At 36.2% G+C, this 18535-nt stretch overlaps 1 protein-coding gene across 2 annotated transcripts in view; it reads left to right on the top strand.

Moving 5' to 3' along the window:
- Positions 1-18535, top strand: part of LOC306888081 (multiple epidermal growth factor-like domains protein 11) — a 162307-nt gene that overhangs the window by 47053 nt on the left and 96719 nt on the right. For both annotated transcript variants that reach the window (XM_079446211.1, XM_079446212.1), the window contains exon 6: positions 2389-2481. In XM_079446211.1, coding sequence (XP_079302337.1) covers positions 2389-2481 — 93 coding nt within the window. The remainder of the gene's footprint in view (positions 1-2388; positions 2482-18535) is intronic.

Consider the following 18535-nt stretch of genomic DNA (forward strand, 5'->3'; position numbering starts at 1 on the left):
GCTTTCTAGGCTTTCCTCGCATTTCCCACACAAGCACCTATGAATCAAAAACGTGTTTATCTCTCTCTCCTGCGGTGATAAGAAACCACTATCACGTAACGTTAGTGTTGGATATTAACGAGTGTGACACGCCTGATCAATGCTTATTAGTTTCTATTACTGGTAGTATCAATACTAGCATTGCTATTGCCTGATTACATTAGCTAACGTGTGTATATCTGTAAGCTAACACTGATCTCTCACCAAACACCTGCCCTGTTCTCCTCACACAAACTCAATTTGTCTTCTCTGACTGTTGTTCTGTCTAATCCTGGCCTGTCCTGCTCTCTTGGCTGCATAGCAGGCTCATCATTTTATTTGTGGTCCGTCATACGAGTGTAAATACACATTTAAAATTTCCTCAGCGTCCGAACTGTCATTGCGATCCATTGTTTTCCTGTGGTTTAAATGGACCGCTCTCCCTTTTGATGCGTCACTTCCGGTTTTGGCGCGTTTCAGATGCGGAAGTAAAATTCTCTCACAAAAACGAAGCCTTAATAGAGTATTTTAAAGTATATTTGAAAGAAAATCTAGTTCCTACAGTATTTTTCTATACATCGACTCACTGGAGTCTCTAACCTGCAATATGCCCTTTAATGGTTAATAGACAAATTAAACTAATGGGAGTGTGAAAATTATGTTTAAAGATATTTTTTCACATGGTATAAAAGTACCCATGGCTGATTCTTATAGAAACCTTCATTTGTGTACAGTGCATTTTAAATGCATAAAAACTAACTCTTTTTCATTACTTAAAAATATAAGAAATCTGCAGCCCTTTCCCTCCGTATAAAAATGCATAGTAATATTTCAAAACAATTTACTGGTAAAAAACGATTATCATAAGCACCACAAAATGTGTGGGTAGCTTTTGCCAAAATAATTCACTGTTCCCGAAGTGTTGACATTTAAGATTTGTGTCATACTTCGGGGCTCCTGTGAACGTGACAGAACTTGAAATATAGCTCCTTACTGAGTGGCTCTTGTGCGGTTTGGAGGAACACATTGGAGTAGAAGGGGGGAAAAGAAGCCCAAGTGCCAATCCCTTAGTTCACTCTGAATTGATTTATTCAGATTAACACACACTCCACTGTATTGCTATATAACACTTTATGAGAACCTGAATTCATTACCTTTTGAGTTTGTGTTTAGGTTAGAAAAGGTTAGGGAAGAATTCTCTCACTGTTTTCCAAGAGAATCATAATACGCGTATTAACCGGACCAGATAAATGCTGGTCATCACATTGTGTTTATCAGGTTTCTTTCAACAAAATGCATGACCGGCCACATTAACTTTCCATTATTTATAGAACCAACCATCACATATTTCATGGTCAAAGATAAGGACATACCATAGCATCTGACACTTTTTTGTTACCTTCTTCACGCTAAAATCTCTAGAAGTACATGCTCTCTTCCACCTATACTTGGAGAGTCACTGCTGATTCCAATCAAAGTGGATTGTTCCAGAAGCTTTGGGGGTCGACTGTTTCCTGACTCCGATAAGAGCCTGTCGGTTTGAGTCCTGCTGGCCAGGTGACCTTCACTCCCTTAAGCATTATTCATGCTTAACGCCTATATTTTCCCTCTAATTCATCTTTTTCATCATCCTTAAATAGTAAAAAAAAAAAGACTGGCAAAAACTCCATGTAGGTCATTTTATTACTTGTCCGAATCCAAATATCTGATCGAATGCGAGGGCCTGGGCAGGAATACTAATGCTATAGACAATCAATTGGATACTGTGTTGTTCAATGGGAATGATCAAGAAAACTGCACACTTCGTAAACAGCATGAAGGCTGGCGCTGCGTTAGAGTATTGTGGCAAAGTGCAGGCTGATCAGATTTGGAGGGATTTACAGCTTGTTTCCTTGTGGCTGTGGCTGCTTACGTCGGCTCGTTTTGCACGGAACAACCAGTTCATGTGATAAACTGAGATGTTGACCAAGGGCTCGATCTCTTAGGAAATCGTTTAGTTTGTGGTCAGAGTGAGCATTTTAAACGTGCGACCATAAGGGCTTTTCTCTGTGTTCGACAGCACTAGCGAGGAGGCATCGGTGACAGCCATCTTTGGAAAATGGCCAGTGTAGTCATTATCCTCCATATCAGCACATCAGCAGACATTTGCGGGCGGCTAAATTATGTCTTGCGGGAGGCTCAGACCTACAGTTTCTGGATAGCATCCTGTGCTAATTCAGATTCCTGTCTTATGCAAGATGCATCCAACAACTTATTTGTGTTTGGATCTCAAGCTCCATTTATTCTCTGCAAAGTGTTTTGCCGGAATCCTTTTGTATTTCTGCTGTGTTTAAAGCGTTCTTTGTCTTCCTGTTCTTTTCTGTCTGATAGCACAATGTACCGAGGAGTGTGCCCATGGTCGGTGTGTGTCTCCTGATACATGTCAGTGTGAGCCAGGCTGGGGAGGACTGGACTGCTCTAGTGGTGAGTTCACTCTCTCATTAACTCTGAGAGCACAGTTCACTTCATTAAGGCCCTCTCACTCTCACATAGTTAATGGTTGCACCAGTCCCCAGACGCCAGTGCAAAGCTACCATGTTTCTCACTTACTCGCTCCCCTCTCTTCTTTTGCCAGCTGTATTAAAAAGTAAAGCTGGAAATCATGGAGGACGAATGAGATGTGTAATTATGCAGTTGCATTAACAAGTTACTTTTTCTGCTAAAGCTCTGGGAGGAAAAAACACTATTTTGATTTGTTATTTTTCTGACTATGGAATTATTCCATGTTTTGCCAATTTGCTAATTGTACCCAAAACATTGTGCACAAAAAATGTGTAATGCAAAAATAAATATGTAATATGTAAAGGATAGTGTATTATCCTGCTTATTACATTGCTACTTGCCACATATGTAAATAATTAGACAAAAATTTGTTTAAATATTTTATTAGTTTAACGCAAATCTGCCACAAAGAATCACTGTTCCTAACAAATGGCATTGAGCCTAGACTAAATGTATACAAGATGGACTTTTGAGGCATAATGTACAGTCATATCACTAATTACAAACCATATCACTAATTATGTTTGCGCTTTTCACTGCATAAATAAACATGAGGACTTGAATTGTTATTTGAGAAGGAGGCGTTTTAAAATCGTAATTTTTATTACCTTAAATCTATAACAGTGGCATTCTGGTAACAAGATGAACACTTCAACAATATTACCACAAGCCTACTATTAATACTGAATTCCTCTGGTTTCATTTTACAGTAAATATGCAAGATGATGGTATAGCTATTGAATGACTTTTCCAGAGAGCTGTGTAATAAATATATATATATATATATATAAATTATAATTAATTTTTATTATTTAATGGTTATCTATACTTAAAATAATCATGATTTTATTTCTAAAATCTTTTTTCTGGCTTTTATATAATTTTATTATTTTATTTAAAGAATTTAATGGTTATTTTGACTCTGGCTGTTTTCAAACTGTGTTTTTATCTGTATCATTCATTTTACACATTTATTCCTCTCAGTGCTTTGCATACATTATACAGACCACAATTATAACATCAAATTACTTGCTTCACATATAGGATTTAATTTTCATTATGGTTAATTTAAATGTGAAATCCAATGATGAATTGTTTTGTCCAAAATAATTGTGCGTTTTTTTCTCTGTTTGATTGACAAGCTTGTCATGTGAAGTATTTAAAGTTTGGCAATGACAGCAACAATTGCTTGCGGACTGTTAGAAACTAATGAAAAATCAATATAACAGTAAAATGCATGTTGTCATTTTTTCATTGTTTTTTTATTATAAAACTGTTACTACTACTATTTTAAAATCTAATCTAAATTCATTGTTGACTGTTTTGATTATTGTTTATCAATTTTATTGAGTAGTTGTTCCAACCCTATTCAATACAAAGCTAGTCAGGGTGATGGAAGAGTGGATGGATGAATAGATGGGTTGATTGTTGGATTGATAGTTTGATGGAGGTGGGATGGATGGATGGATGGGCTAGGTGAATGGATAGATGGATTAGACGAAGCTGGCCTGTTTTCTTGCCCCAGTACTTGGTGAAATGGTCTTTATCATAATTAAAATGATAAGTAGTGCACAGGGTGGAATCAATCTGCATGTGAAAAACAAACAGACTGTCATTAGATCCTCAAGATGAATTGGTTAACAGGCCTTTACCTCAGTGGCTGAAACATTGCCAGACAAAATAGGAAGCCATCGACATTCACTCTCTAATCAACTAAATGATGAAAAAGTAGGTAGTAGGAGAGACTAGAGGTTTAGAGAGAAAGAGATATAGACTTGTTTAATATTTATGTGTTGAGGAACTTGAAGGAAAGAGGGACAACAAACTAAAGCTCTTTCATGTGAAGAACAGCAGGGGCACAAACTTCTATGCTGAAGTAGGCACGTTAATGTCCTTAGTCGTTTTTGGTCCAGCATCGATAACTGATGTGCAAGCCCTCGTCAATGTACATGACGCTGATTTTCTCATTCAAGACGCGTGTTTTGACCCGATTCGTTAATTTTTCCGGCTTGTCGGCTTGGTTGTGGCCCATATTTACCAGTGAATGATGGTTGCAGAGGGCTGTGTATGGATCTAAGGGCATTTTCATTAACAAAGGAGCCATTTCTTGATTACCAACAGTCTGTAAATCACCAGCTTTCTTTCAGAGGCACCGGCCACCACGAAAGAGGCACAGACACGACCGGCACTAATGACCTAGACCGATTTTCTATATTGCACTTTACTCGTGAGTTTTAGCAGGGTTCCTCGTGGGCAACAGAGGAAAGGAACCCGCCTCTGAAGTTCAAGATCCTCCCCTGGGTCTCTGTCTGAGGACCACGCATTCTTCTGAGCAGGTGCTGTTCTGTACTAATCCACCTTAATAAAACAGACCTGGTGATTGAGACAGAAGCATTATTCATAACTTTTATATTTCCATACCGGGCATTAGGCCAGGCTTTTTCATTTATGAGCTTTCATCTGTAGAAATGAGGAATGGGAGCCAATTTTTAAATTAAATCTGACCTCTTTTTTCAATCATAAATGGTGCATCATTTTTTTTTTTTTTTTTTTTGCCATTCAAGGTAAATTTCTCTTCTCCCTCTCTCTCTGGGAACATCGGCTGTCCCAGGGTGGATTCTGTCATCACATTCGAGGGTCCTGCGAGCAAACAGAGACAAATAGTCATAGATCGTTAATCACAATCAGGGCTTTGGGTCACTGGCACAAATGCCTGCCGGTGGAGTCAATGAGAAGGTATGAGAGTGAGATAAAGCCGAGTATTATGTGCATTCTGAATGAATGGAGTATATAGGATAATGCTAAGCAATAGGGATGATATGGTTATGAAAAACAGAGCTGCTTTTGGGCAACTGAAGAGCTTGAGAGTTGAAGTGACGAGCTTTGCGCTGACGCTTTGGAGCAGCATCAAAGAGGCTGGCCAGCGTTACTGGAGCAGCACCCACTAGGAGCCTGCTATTTGGGTCAGAAATGAAAACTGAAAGGTGGAGCTTATCGCCAGGATGAAGGGATAAAAATGAAATGAAATGAAAGAATGAGAAAGAGAGGCAGGGAGGTGAAGAGAAGAGGCCTGTCATTTCACTCCCGCTGAGGTCAATCTGCCATTGCCTAAAGACAATGTAGCCATTTGTCAGACTGCAAATGCGAGATATAACCTTGAACCGTCCCAAAAGCTTCAAGTGCTAAAAGTCATTGCAAGGTCATCAGCAACATAAAGGCTTTCACACAAATCTGAATTATGCTCTTACAGTGAAGAACTTGTCTCACGCATTCTATTTAAGATTCCAGTCTCAAATTTATTTCTGCTGCTTTGGCAACAGGGTTTCATTCTATTTGATAATTTGTTCAAAGCGTGAGAATTAATGGTGGACTGGAGGACCAAAGAGAATGCTGAGTTTGGGGAGTTTTTCCAGAATGCATCTACAGATTTCTCCATTTCATATTGATTAGCCTGGGGTGAGGATGGATGTTGCGTAATAGATTTTGATACAGTATCTCAGCAGCTGCAATCTTTATGATGGCTACATCTTAATCAGTCTCTAGCTTGTCATTATGGCCTGAAACATGCATGCCAGATTGGCACAAAGCTTTTATTAAATATGAATAAACATGGAAATGAGTGCTATAGCCACATCAACATACATACATATATATTTTATTCTGGTTTAGTGCAGTCAATCAAATCTGTCTGTTCAGGGAATGGGACAGCGTTTGTAGCAGTGGCATGAAGTGAAAGTCTGAAATGGGGAGGCTGAAAAAAGCTGTCCCTATACAGTAGGCGTTTGTTTTCCGATTGTTCCGATGTTCTGATGTTTACACAGTTTCCAGGTCAAAAGCATTTACCTTGCACATAGAACTCTCAACAAACAATCAATACTGGAATATTTTGTAAGCTAGGGGTTTTCAAAATGAGGACAGCGAAAAGCTGCATTTATTAGATAAAAATTGGGTAATATTATTAGAATTAAAAAATAATTTAATATATTTTCAAATGTAATTTATTTCTGTGATGCCAAAACTTAATTCAGCAGACATTATTTCAGTCTTCAGTCTCACATGATTCTTTGAAATTATTCTAATGCTGTTTTTTCACATTTTTAGATGCTTGGCATCAAACAGTTTGAAGTTTTTAGGCCGTTTATCTTTTCACTTCACTTTATGTTCACTTAAAACATGACAGCTTTACTTTGATCTTATATTTAGCTTTTTTATTTTTAAAATAATTATATATATTTTTTTTTTAAATATTACTTAATATTTTTTTTTTTCCCCAATTTTATTTTGCCTTGTCTGTCATTTTCAGTCAAATGAATTCCATTAAATACTGTATTTACTGAAATAAAACAAATAAATTGGCAAATTACTAAATTTGTTTGTAGATTAAATGCTTGTAAATATTATTTTAGAATGTTTTTGCAAATTGTAAGTGAACTGTGTGCAGTGCTAATGAGATTCTCTGTGAAGTTACACAATATATCTTGATTTGTTTTCCCCACATTTCCCAGTCAGGGTGTAGAGTGGGACATTTTTCATTGCAGAATATTATTGTTAGGTTCTGTGGCAGCTTGACTGCCATGGCAACAAACAGCAGGATCTATTGGCAACTGAGCAAAATGTTCATTTTAGGTGAAAATAAGCAGTTTAAGAGTGACAGATCATGTCTGATCTGCATTCATGTACAAATCATAGCAACTGGTGCTTGTTTTTAACACTTCACTTATCTTTTATCTTCTACACTGTTATTCAAATGATTCATTTCAGATGGGAATGTACGTACTGTGATGCAGTCCCTCGGATTGACTGTTTGGCTGAGCCAGATTGTGATGGTAGTTATGCAGCGCACTCTCAACTAATGACTTCTAATGGCAGTTGTCTTGGGAAGTGTTTAGGAGCCAATTTTTCCGCATTAGTGCAGGTTGTGACGATGTGAAAGAAACGTGTGCGGATTTGAAGGAAGGGAAGGGGTCGCGGGGGGCCTCGGGGCTCACCTGCTCACGACACCTCATTTACCAACAGAGGCCCTCAAACAGATGGTGCCATTCCAGATCCGCACAAGTACGTTGACATGATACGCCGTCAAAGGGAGAGAGCGAATTGAACGTACCTGAACTGAACTTTGAATTTAACCGAATTGAATTAAATGCGACAGATGGATGGTGCGATTAGAGTGGGGAAAAAAGGCAGAGATGAAAATTTACATAGAAGATGTAGCAAACACCACAAAGAAATCGAAGACCTATTCAGTGTTCAAGAGAGGGCAAGAAGGGAAAGTTGTCAGGAAAGAAGGACAAACTCTCGCCGACTCTCCTCTGTCATCTACAAAGCAGTTAAATAAATAATTCTCTCATTCCCTATTCTCTCATCCCTCTCTCCTCTCTTTGCCTCCTTTAATCTCTCAGCACTGCTGCTACTGTTCTATCAAAAGCTTCAAATACAGACACTTCGCACCAGGAAGTGCTCTCAGCTCACACTCATACGAGCTTTATTAGGGCCCAAGCCAGTAAGGCGCAGGGCCCTATTGTTCTTCTAAGGATTATTATTAGGGCCCAAGCCAGTAAGGCGCAGGGCCCTATTGTTCTTCTAAGGATTATTATTTTTTTTTTTTTTTTTTTTTTTTATTTCAATCATCCGGGCACTTTTGGGGGCCTTAACCTGCCCGAAAACTCTCGAAAATTGGCACACACATTGGAACCTGCGGCCATTAGGACGCCGCTGAGGCTGGGACCCGGGCGTGGCACAGGGGCTCTACGGCGCCCCCTGGAAAATTGTCAGAAAACACGATGTATAGCTCACACATACTTGCACGTATTCATATGAAACTCGGTACACATATAGAACTCATTGAGCCGAACAACTTCCGCGCAGCATGTCTTAGGCTCCGCCCAACAGGAAGTCGGCTATTCAGGGCTGTTTAAAAAGCGCATGCTCTGGAATTTGATATACTCCTCTGAGGATTTCCATACGATTGCCACCAAACTAGGTGAACATGATCTCAAGACATTGGGGACGCTAAATTGCGAAGATATTTTTGATATGTCGAATGGTTTGCCCGTGGCGAGGCGATGAAGTTATGGCGAAAAATGAGACCCAGGAAATGCCTAATAACGTCCACATACATTGTATGATGTAGATCAAACTTCAGTGATTTGTTCGTTGTATGATGCCGATCGGATAGATGTGACTATTATGACTGAAAGTTATAGCGCCACCAACTGGCTGCAGGAAGTGTGTCGTTTTCAAAATGCTTTGAATTCAGCATCTTATTTTTACTCGATTTGCTTCAAACTTCACCAGAATAATGTCAAAACACGGCCGATGTAAAACTGTGAAGGGAATATTGATATCTAAAATTATGTTGCCATGGCAACGTGTCAAAGTTGAAAATTCGTTTCTGGTGATTTTGAGGCAGATAACATGTTTAGAATGTCATGAAACTCAACACACATATGAGTATTAATGATAGTTAGACACTGGAAAAAGCTCATAAACGGGCGTGGAAGAGGCACTCTATAGCGCCACCTTTTGTCAAAAATGGGGGGGTTAGTTTTAGCTACAGACACCAAACTCGGTACATAAATTGTTCTTATTAATCCGGACAACTTTCTAATTTACAGTCATTAGCTACGACCAACAGGAAGTCGGCTATATTTATTTTAATGTGGGTTTTTTTTAAAAACAGGCTGTAAACAAATTCATACTCCTCCAAACAGAAACACGGAAATCACACCAAACATTTTTTCTCATGATGCCAAAATACTGAAGATGCTAAATTGCGGACGGATTTAGGATATCTTGAACGATGATTTAATGGCAATTTATTAAAGTTACAGTAAAAAAGAGAATTCTTTTTTTTTTTTTTTTTTAAGAGCAGCTTTCAAACACTTCATAAAAAATTACATACACAGAACAATACAGTCTGACGATATGTGATTAATTTCATGAATTTACAATACACTATGCAGAGGAGAAAATTTTAAAACTATCAGAGCTGCTTCTGAGTGAGAGCTCCCTGTCACTGCAGCTGAGTGAGGGGTGGGGGTGGGGTGTGAGTGACTGTGTGAGTGACTGTGTGGATTGAGCCAGTGGGTGAGAGAGAGAAAGAGAGAGAGAGGGTCTGTTTTTTAAAATCTAAAAAAAATGCTTATAAATCATTAAAGATTTTGATAACACTTTATAATAAGGTCTCATTTCTTAACATTAGGAAATGCATTATTTAACATGAACTAACAATGAAAAATATATTTTTACAGCATGTTAATTCTTCCATGATAGTATGAACTAACAAAGAACATTTTTTTTAAAAAGCATTTATTAATCTTTTTAATGTTAGAAAAATAGTCATGTTCAAAAGATAAACTTTAAAATTTAATAATATATTAACACATTTTGGAATTAATATTGATCAACATTAAATGGTATATAATTATTAATGATTATATATATATATATATATATATATATATATATATATATATATATATATATATATATATATATATATATAATGATAGCTACAGACACCAAACTCGGTACATAAATTGTTCTTATTAATCCGGACAACTTTCTAATTTACAGTCATTAGCTACAACCAACAGGAAGTCGGCTATATTTATTTTAATGTGGTTTTTTTTTAAAAACGAGCTGTAAACAAATTCATACTCCTCCAAACAGAAACACGGAAATCACACCAAACATTTTTTCTCATGATGCCAAAATACTGAAGATGCTAAATTGCGGACGGATTTAGGATATCTTTAACGGTGTTTTAATGGCAATTTATTAAAGTTACAGAAAAAAGAGAAAACTTTTTTTTTTATCTTTTAAGAGCAGCTTCCAAACACTTCATAAAAAATTACATACACAGAACAATACAGTGTAAGGATATGTGCTTAATTTCATGAATTTACAATACACTATGCTTAGGAGAAAAATTTAAAACTTAGAGATCTCCTGTCACTGTACTTCTAATGTGTGCGGTAGGTGACTGGGTGGGTGACTGACTGTGTGAGTTCAGTGAGTGTGGAGGGGGAGAGAGAGAGAGATAGATAGAGAGAGAGAGAGAGAGAGAGAGAGAGTGAGTCTGTTTAAACTTCTCAATAAAATCCTTAAAAAATGCTTATAAAGCATTACAGGTTTTGATAACACTTTATAATGAAGTCTCATTTGTTAACAGTAGGGAATGCATTAATTAACATGAACTAACAATGAAAAATATATTTTTTACAGCATGTTAATTCTTCATTGATAGTATGAACTTAAAATGAACTAACAATGAACAAAATATTTTTAATATTAGAAAAATAGTCATGCTCAAAAGATAAAACTTTAAATTTTTTTAATATTGATCACCATTAAATGGTATATAATTATTAATGATGTAAATTAACAACAGTTAAATAATGTTGTTTTTTAACATTGGTTAATTCACAAATAACATTAAATATTAACAATATATTTTTTACTTTATTTATTTGTGTTAGTAAAAATTATTCATGTTAGTTAATGGAAAAATAAATCATTAAAAAATGCTTATAAATCATTAAAAGCTTTGGTAACTAATAATTTCTCATTTGTTAACATTAGTAAATGCATTAACTAACATCAACTACCAATGAAAAATATATTTTGACAGAATTTAAAGTTTTATATGTTGTTCTGTGTGTGTGTGTGTTTCACAGAGTTGATGGTTTGGATTAACCCTTTAATTGCCGTATCCCTTAAAACCAAACTGCCAGAGGGTTACTGTATTGTGTGTGCTCGCTGGGCACCGTTTTTCGATGCCACCGGGGGTGGCGTATGCACTGGCGGCTTGGGCCCGTCATCGCTGCTCGCAGCTATATTTTTTTTTTTTTTTTTTTTTTTTTTTTTTTTTTTTTTTTATTTCAATCATCCGGGCACTTTTGGGGGCCTTAACGTGCCCGAAAACTCTCGAAAATTGGCACGCACGTTGGAACCTGCGGCCATTAGGACGCCGCTGAGGCTGGGACCCGGGCGTGGCACAGGGGCTCTACGGCGCCCCCTGGAAAATTGTCAGAAAGCTTGATGTATAGCTCACACATACTTGCACGTATTCATATGAAACTCGGTACACATATAGAACTCATTGAGCCGAACAACTTCCGCGCAGCATGTCATAGGCTCCGCCCAACAGGAAGTCGGCTATTCAGGGCTGTTTAAAAAGCGCATGCTCTGGAATTTGATATACTCCTCTGAGGATTTCCATACGATTGCCACCAAACTCGGTGAACATGATCTCAAGACATTGGGGACGCTAAATTGCGAAGATATTTTTGATATGTCGAACGGTTTGCCCGTGGCGAGGCGATGAAGTTATGGCGAAAAATGAGACCCAGGAAATGCCTAATAACGTCCACATACATTGTATGATGTTGATCAAACTCCAGTGGTTTGTTCGTTGTATGATGCCGATCGGATAGATGTGACTATTATGACTGAAAGTTATAGCGCCACCAACTGGCTGCAGGAAGTGTGTCGTTTTCAAAATTATTTGAATTCAGCATCTTATTTTTACTCGATTTGCTTCAAACTTCACCAGAATAATGTCAAAACACGGCCGATGTAAAACTGTGAAGGGAATATTGATATCTAAAATTATGTTGCCATGGCAACGTGTCAAAGTTGAAAATTCGTTTCTGGTGATTTTGAGGCAGATAACATGTTTAGAATGTCATGAAACTCAACACACATATCCATTTTAATGATAGTTAGACACTGGAAAAACCTCATAAACGGGCGTGGAAGAGGCACTCTATAGCGCCACCTTTTGTCAAAAATGGGGGGGTTAGTTTTAGCTACAGACACCAAACTCGGTACATAAATTGTTCTTATTAATCCGGACAACTTTCTAATTTACAGTCATTAGCTACGACCAACAGGACGTCGGCTATATTTATTTTAATGTGGGTTTTTTTTTAAAACGGGCTGTAAACAAATTCATACTCCTCAAAGCAGAAACACGTAAATCACACCAAACATTTTTTCTCATGATGCCAAAATACTGAAGATGCTAAATTGCGGACGGATTTAGGATATCTTGAACGATGATTTAATGGCAATTTATTAAAGTTACAGTAAAAAAGAGATTTTTTTTTTTTTTTTATCTTTTAAGAGCAGCTTCCAAACACTTCATAAAAAATTACATACACAGAACAATACAGTCTGAGGATATGTGATTAATTTCATGAATTTACAATACACTATGCAGAGGAGAAAATTTAAAAACTATCAGACAGTTGTTACAATGCTTCTATGAGTGAGAGTTCCCTGTCAGCCTGCAGCTGAGTGAGGGGGTGGGGGTGGGGTGTGAGTGACTGTGTGAGTGACTGTGTGGATTGAGGAGCTGGGTGAGAGAGAGAAAGAGAGAGAGGGTCTGTTTTTTTTAAATCTTTAAAAAATGCTTATAAAGCATTAAAGGTTTTCATAACACTTTATAATTAAGTCTCAATTGTTAACAGTAGGGAATGCATTAATTAACATGAACTAACAATGAAAAATATAATTTTTTACAGCATGTTAATTCTTCATTGATAGTATGAACTTACAATGAACTAACAATGAACAAAATATTTTTAATGTTAGAAAAATAGTCATGTTCAAAAGAGAAACTTTAAAATTTAATAATATATTAACACATTTTGGAATTAATATTGATCAACATTAAATGGAATATAATTATTAATGATTATATATATATAATGATAGCTACAGACACCAAACTTGGTACATAAATTGTTCACATTAAGCCGGACAACTTTCTAATTTACAGACATTAGCTACGACCAACAGGAAGTCGGCTTTTTTTTTTTATGTGTTTTTTTTTTTCAAAACGGGCTGTAAACAAATTCATACACCTCCAAGCAGAAACCACAAATTCACACCAAACACAGAACAAGACAGTCTGAGGATATGTGATTAATTCCATGAATTTACAGTACACTATGGCGAGAAGAAAATTTTAAAACTTATCAGAGATATCCTGTCTCTGTGCTTCTAATGTGTGCGGTAGGTGACTGGGTGAGTGACTGACTGTGTGAGTTCAGTGAGTGTGGAGGGGGAGAGAGAGAGAGAGAGAGAGAGAGAGAGAGAGAGAGAGAGAGTCTGTTTAAACTTCTCAATAAAATCCTTAAAAAATGCTTAAAGCATTAAAGGTTTTGATAACACTTTATAATTGAGTCTCATTTGTTAACAGTAGGGAATGCATTAATTAACATGAACTAACAATGAAAAATATATTTTTTAAAGCATGTTAATTCTTCATTGATAGTATGAACTTACAATGAACTAACAATGAACAAAATATTTTTAATATTAGAAAAATAGTCATGTTCAAAAGATAAAACTTTAAAATTTAATATATTAACACATTTTGGAATTGATTTTAAACATTAAAACATTGATTTCAACATTAAATGGTATATATTTATTAATGATGTAAATTAACAACAGTTAAATAATGTTGTTTTTTAACATTGGTTAATTCACAAATAACATTAAATATTAACAATATATTTTTTACTTTATTCATTTGTGTTAGAAAAAATTATTCATTTTAGTTAATGGAAAAATAAATCATTAAAAAATGCTTATAAATCATTAAAACCTTTGGTAACTATAATAATTTCTCATTTGTTAGCATTAGTAAATGCATTAACTAACATCAACTACCAATGAAAAATATATTTTCATAGAATTTAAAGTTTTATATGTTGTTCTGTGTGTGTGTGTTTCACAGAGTTGATGGTTTGGATTAACCCTTTAATTGCCGTATCCCTTAAAACCAAACTGCCAGAGGGTTACTGTGATGCTTGTGCTCGCTGGGCACCGTTTTATCGATGCCACCGGGGTGGCGTATGCTGACGGCTTGGGCCCGTCATCGCTGCTCGCAGCTATATTTGGCTTTGTTTTATGTATATATGTGTGAGGGTCTCTATGTATGTAAGAGAGTGAGGAAAGGAGATATGGAGAAATTTTATGTTTGAGGTCAGAATGTGTGTGTGTGTTGCATATACACTACATAGTGGCCAAAAGGTATGTGTAAACTTGCTTCTAATTAATGGGGTTTCAGCCATTGCTATTAGTAGAATTCCTCTCTGTTCCAGCATGAACGGCAGTTCCCCTGCGCACAAAATAAGGTGCAAAAATAAATGGTTTTCAGAGTGTGGTGTGAAAGAACTTGACTGGTCTGCACAAAGCGTGACCTGAACCCCACTGTACACCTTTGGAATAATTGGAAAGGTAATTGCAGTGCAGGTGACACAGCCATTCATTGATTTTACTTTTCTAAATGAATTGTTGATCTTATGGTAAGTTTATTTTTTAATGATGATTTATAGATCTGTTATGATTTAATTATGAATTAATGGATCGATGAGTTTTATTTTGGTATTAGTTGTACTGTATATCAGCTTTCAACCTTATTAAAAGTAAAAATTCTTGTTTACATTTTAAACTTATTTAAATAAGTATATATTTTAGTTTATAGGGCCCTATAAAACTTCCCAAATTACGTGTTGTTGTTTTTTCATTTTTCTGGATTCTGCTTTTCTTTTTTTTTCTTCTTTTTTTAGACTATGTTTTAATGGTTAAATTAAAAATTAATAATCAGAAAGCATGTCTAATTCATTGAAATCATAAAACTTTCACAATTTATTTATTTCACAAATTTGTTGTGTACAGTGGCATGCGAAAGTTTGGGAACCCCTTGCAGAATCTGTGAAAATGTGGATAATTTTAACAAAATAAGAGAGATCATATACAATGCATGTTATTTTTTATTTAGTGCTGTCCTGAGTAAGATATTTTCCATAAAAGATGTTTACATATAGTCCACAAGACAAAAAAATAGCTGAAATTATTAAAATAACCCCATTCAAAAGTTTGGGAACCCTTGGTTCTTAATACTGTGTGTGGTTACCTGGATGATCTACGACTGTTTTTTTGTTTTGTGATGGTTTTTCATGAGTCCCTTGTTTGTTCTGAACAGTTAAACTGAGCACTGTTCTTCAGAAAAATCCTCCATGTCCTGCAGATACTTCAGTTTTCCAGCATCTTTTGCATATTTGAACCCTTTCCAACAGTGACTGTATGATTTTGAGATCCACATTTTCACACTGAGGATGATTGAGGGACTCAAACACAACAATTAAAAAAGGTTCAAATATTCACTGATGCTCCTGAAGGAAACACGATGCATTAAGAGCCGGGGGGGTGAAAACATTTGAACAGGATGAAGATGTCCAAATTTTTCTTATTTTGTTGAAATATCATATTTTTCCATTTAGTACTGCCCTTCTGATGCGACAGAAGATACTTGCATGTTTCCTGGAAGACAAATGAAGTACAATTTACCTTGAGCTTCAAATTAAAAAAGTTATCACACACAGTATTAAGAACCAAGGGGTTCCCAAACTTTTGAATGGGGTTATTTTAATAATTTCAGCTATTTTTTTGTCTTGTGGACTATATGTAAACATCTTTTATGGAAAACATCTTACTCAGGACAGCACTAAATAAAAAAATAACATACATTGTATATGATCTCTCTTATTTTGTTAAAATTATCCACATTTTCACAGATTCTGCAAGGGGTGCCCAAACTTTCGATCCCCACTGTATTTACTTTTTTCTGGTAAATTAATTCTCGTAAATACTTTTTCTTGTTCTGCATGTCTACACCATTCATTCACACAGAGACACGCAGAACATGCAAGATTCATATTTAAATAGTATTTTTGCAGGTTAGTATTCACAGATTCATCCAAAAGTTGACAAAGTACGTAACATTCCACGTTATACAGTAAATTCCATTTTTATGACTCCGCGATTCCGTCCATGTTTTCCATGTCACAGAAATCATAGGGCCCTAGTTTGACTTACTACAGCCTTTGTTTTGTGGATAATTTTTGGAGTTTGTATGTACAGCGAAAAAACTCTTCTGCACCTACTAGGTGGTTCAATTTAAAGTCGGCATGAAAAAATTTAAATTCACTTTTTAAAAATGAAACATGATTTGGAAAAAAAAATCATCAATAACATTCAATAACAAAGCTAGGCATTTTAGGAATGCATGTTATTGATCTTACTGTGAATGATTTATCCAAAGTATGTTTTATTTTTTAAAATATTTTGAAATTCACTCAGGTCACATATGCAGGACTTCTCCTCACAATACAAAAGAAAGATCTTTTGCTATTTCATTCCTTTAATCAAAATCTCATAACTCAATCTTCCAGTGACAAATTCCATACTTCTCCAATTATATAGTCTTTTTACATCAAAAAAACATAATTTTGTAGTCATAGGCTATTTTCTATCCTGTTTTTCACCCACTCTTTGAAACACGCTGTTTTGATAGGCATGCCACATTCAACAGTTTTGCATATTAAAATAATAGATGGATGCTGCTGTGTTGTACGTTCATATCAAATGATCTGTAACCGACAAAGCATTAGTGACACAATAGTCACACTTTACTGTCGGATCCAATCTAGTCAGAACTGCGTCTCTTTTAGTTTCAGTCTCTCTGAAAAGGCTCTAGAAATGTGTCTTGTTTAAAAGCAAAGTAAAACGAAGTGAACAAATGAACAGTGACTTACTTAAGGTCTGGAATGCATTTACTCTTACTACATGCTTGAATCGGTGGGTGAACTAAAGAGGTATGTAGAAGTAGGAATTGATCTTCTGCAGAAACCATCTTTCGTCGCACCATGACATCATATTGAGGTTAAACATGAAAAATAAGTTCTGAAACTTACAGGACTAATGGAAATTTGATTCATTAGAAATTTCTCAATTCATGACCCCTTTAAATTGAAATCATTATCATAGACTTACTGTATTGAACCAGGTTTTGAACACAGATGTTTTTGTTATGTACTTGCTCAAAATTCATTAAGTTTTGCCCCCAAAAATCTTCTGAAATGCACCTTTAAAAGAAAGACCTTTCAGCTATGTTCTTAAATCTATTGGAAACCTTCCCAGATGAGTGAAACTAGCTTCAAGGGCAAGACCAGCTCTATTAATTCTCATGTTTTTTAAATTAAATGCCCACCAAGTATATACGTATAGGTGTGTTGTTCAAGTGTCCACACACTTTCGGCTAGTGTCCATCTTCTGGTCTAGTGGCGTGCATGCAAAATCAAAAAAGGTGACAGAAAAGTCCAGAACCTGATCACTCACAATAATTGTGCATTCCAAACACAGTGACAACTCATCTGTCTCATCTGTAAGCACAAATCATTTATACTGTGCTGGAGGAAAACCAAAACTTAATCAGTGGGATACCTCATTATATAGCTGAATGAATGTGATCGCTTGCTACGCGCAGGGTTTCCTTAAAAAGCCCGACAGCATCTCTTTCTCACGGTCCAAATCTGCAGCTTTCGGAAAAATTATCATCGATTTAGACTTTTCTCTGACTTTGAAGAATCCAAGCGTGCTGTGAGAGGTGGCGAGGGAGTGAGATTCGCTCTGTGACCTAAACACTGCCCAGGTGTTTGTGTGTGCGTGTGTCTGCAGTCACAAAGTTCAGCCCCTCGAGCCTCGCAGCCTACTCACTTATGAGCCAGCGCTGCATCTCTGTTGTCAAAACCGAGGGACTGGGGGCTACTGTTTGTGACTGACCCCAAAACTCTCTGGATGAGGATGGAATAAAAATATAATGGAGAAACGGTCCTTGAAGGGAGTTTGCTCCAATCATTTAGGATTCAAGGTGTGTGTGTGTGTGTGTGTGTGTGTGTGAGAGAGATTTAAGCATTGATACATGATGTATTTTGTAAATAAATTGGTTATATAAATCACTGTAGTAGTGTTTTTAATGATGTTTTATTAACAAGGTTCGGGAGGAGTGCGTCAGATACTTAGCCTAATTAATACAGGAGGTTCCCACTCAAGTTAATCAATGTACGGCTATAAATACAGCTGACATACCTCTGTTCATTTGACGGATAATCAGCAT

Source organism: Barbus barbus (assembly GCF_936440315.1).
Source record: "Barbus barbus genome assembly, chromosome: 22".
Classification (NCBI taxonomy): domain Eukaryota; kingdom Metazoa; phylum Chordata; class Actinopteri; order Cypriniformes; family Cyprinidae; genus Barbus; species Barbus barbus.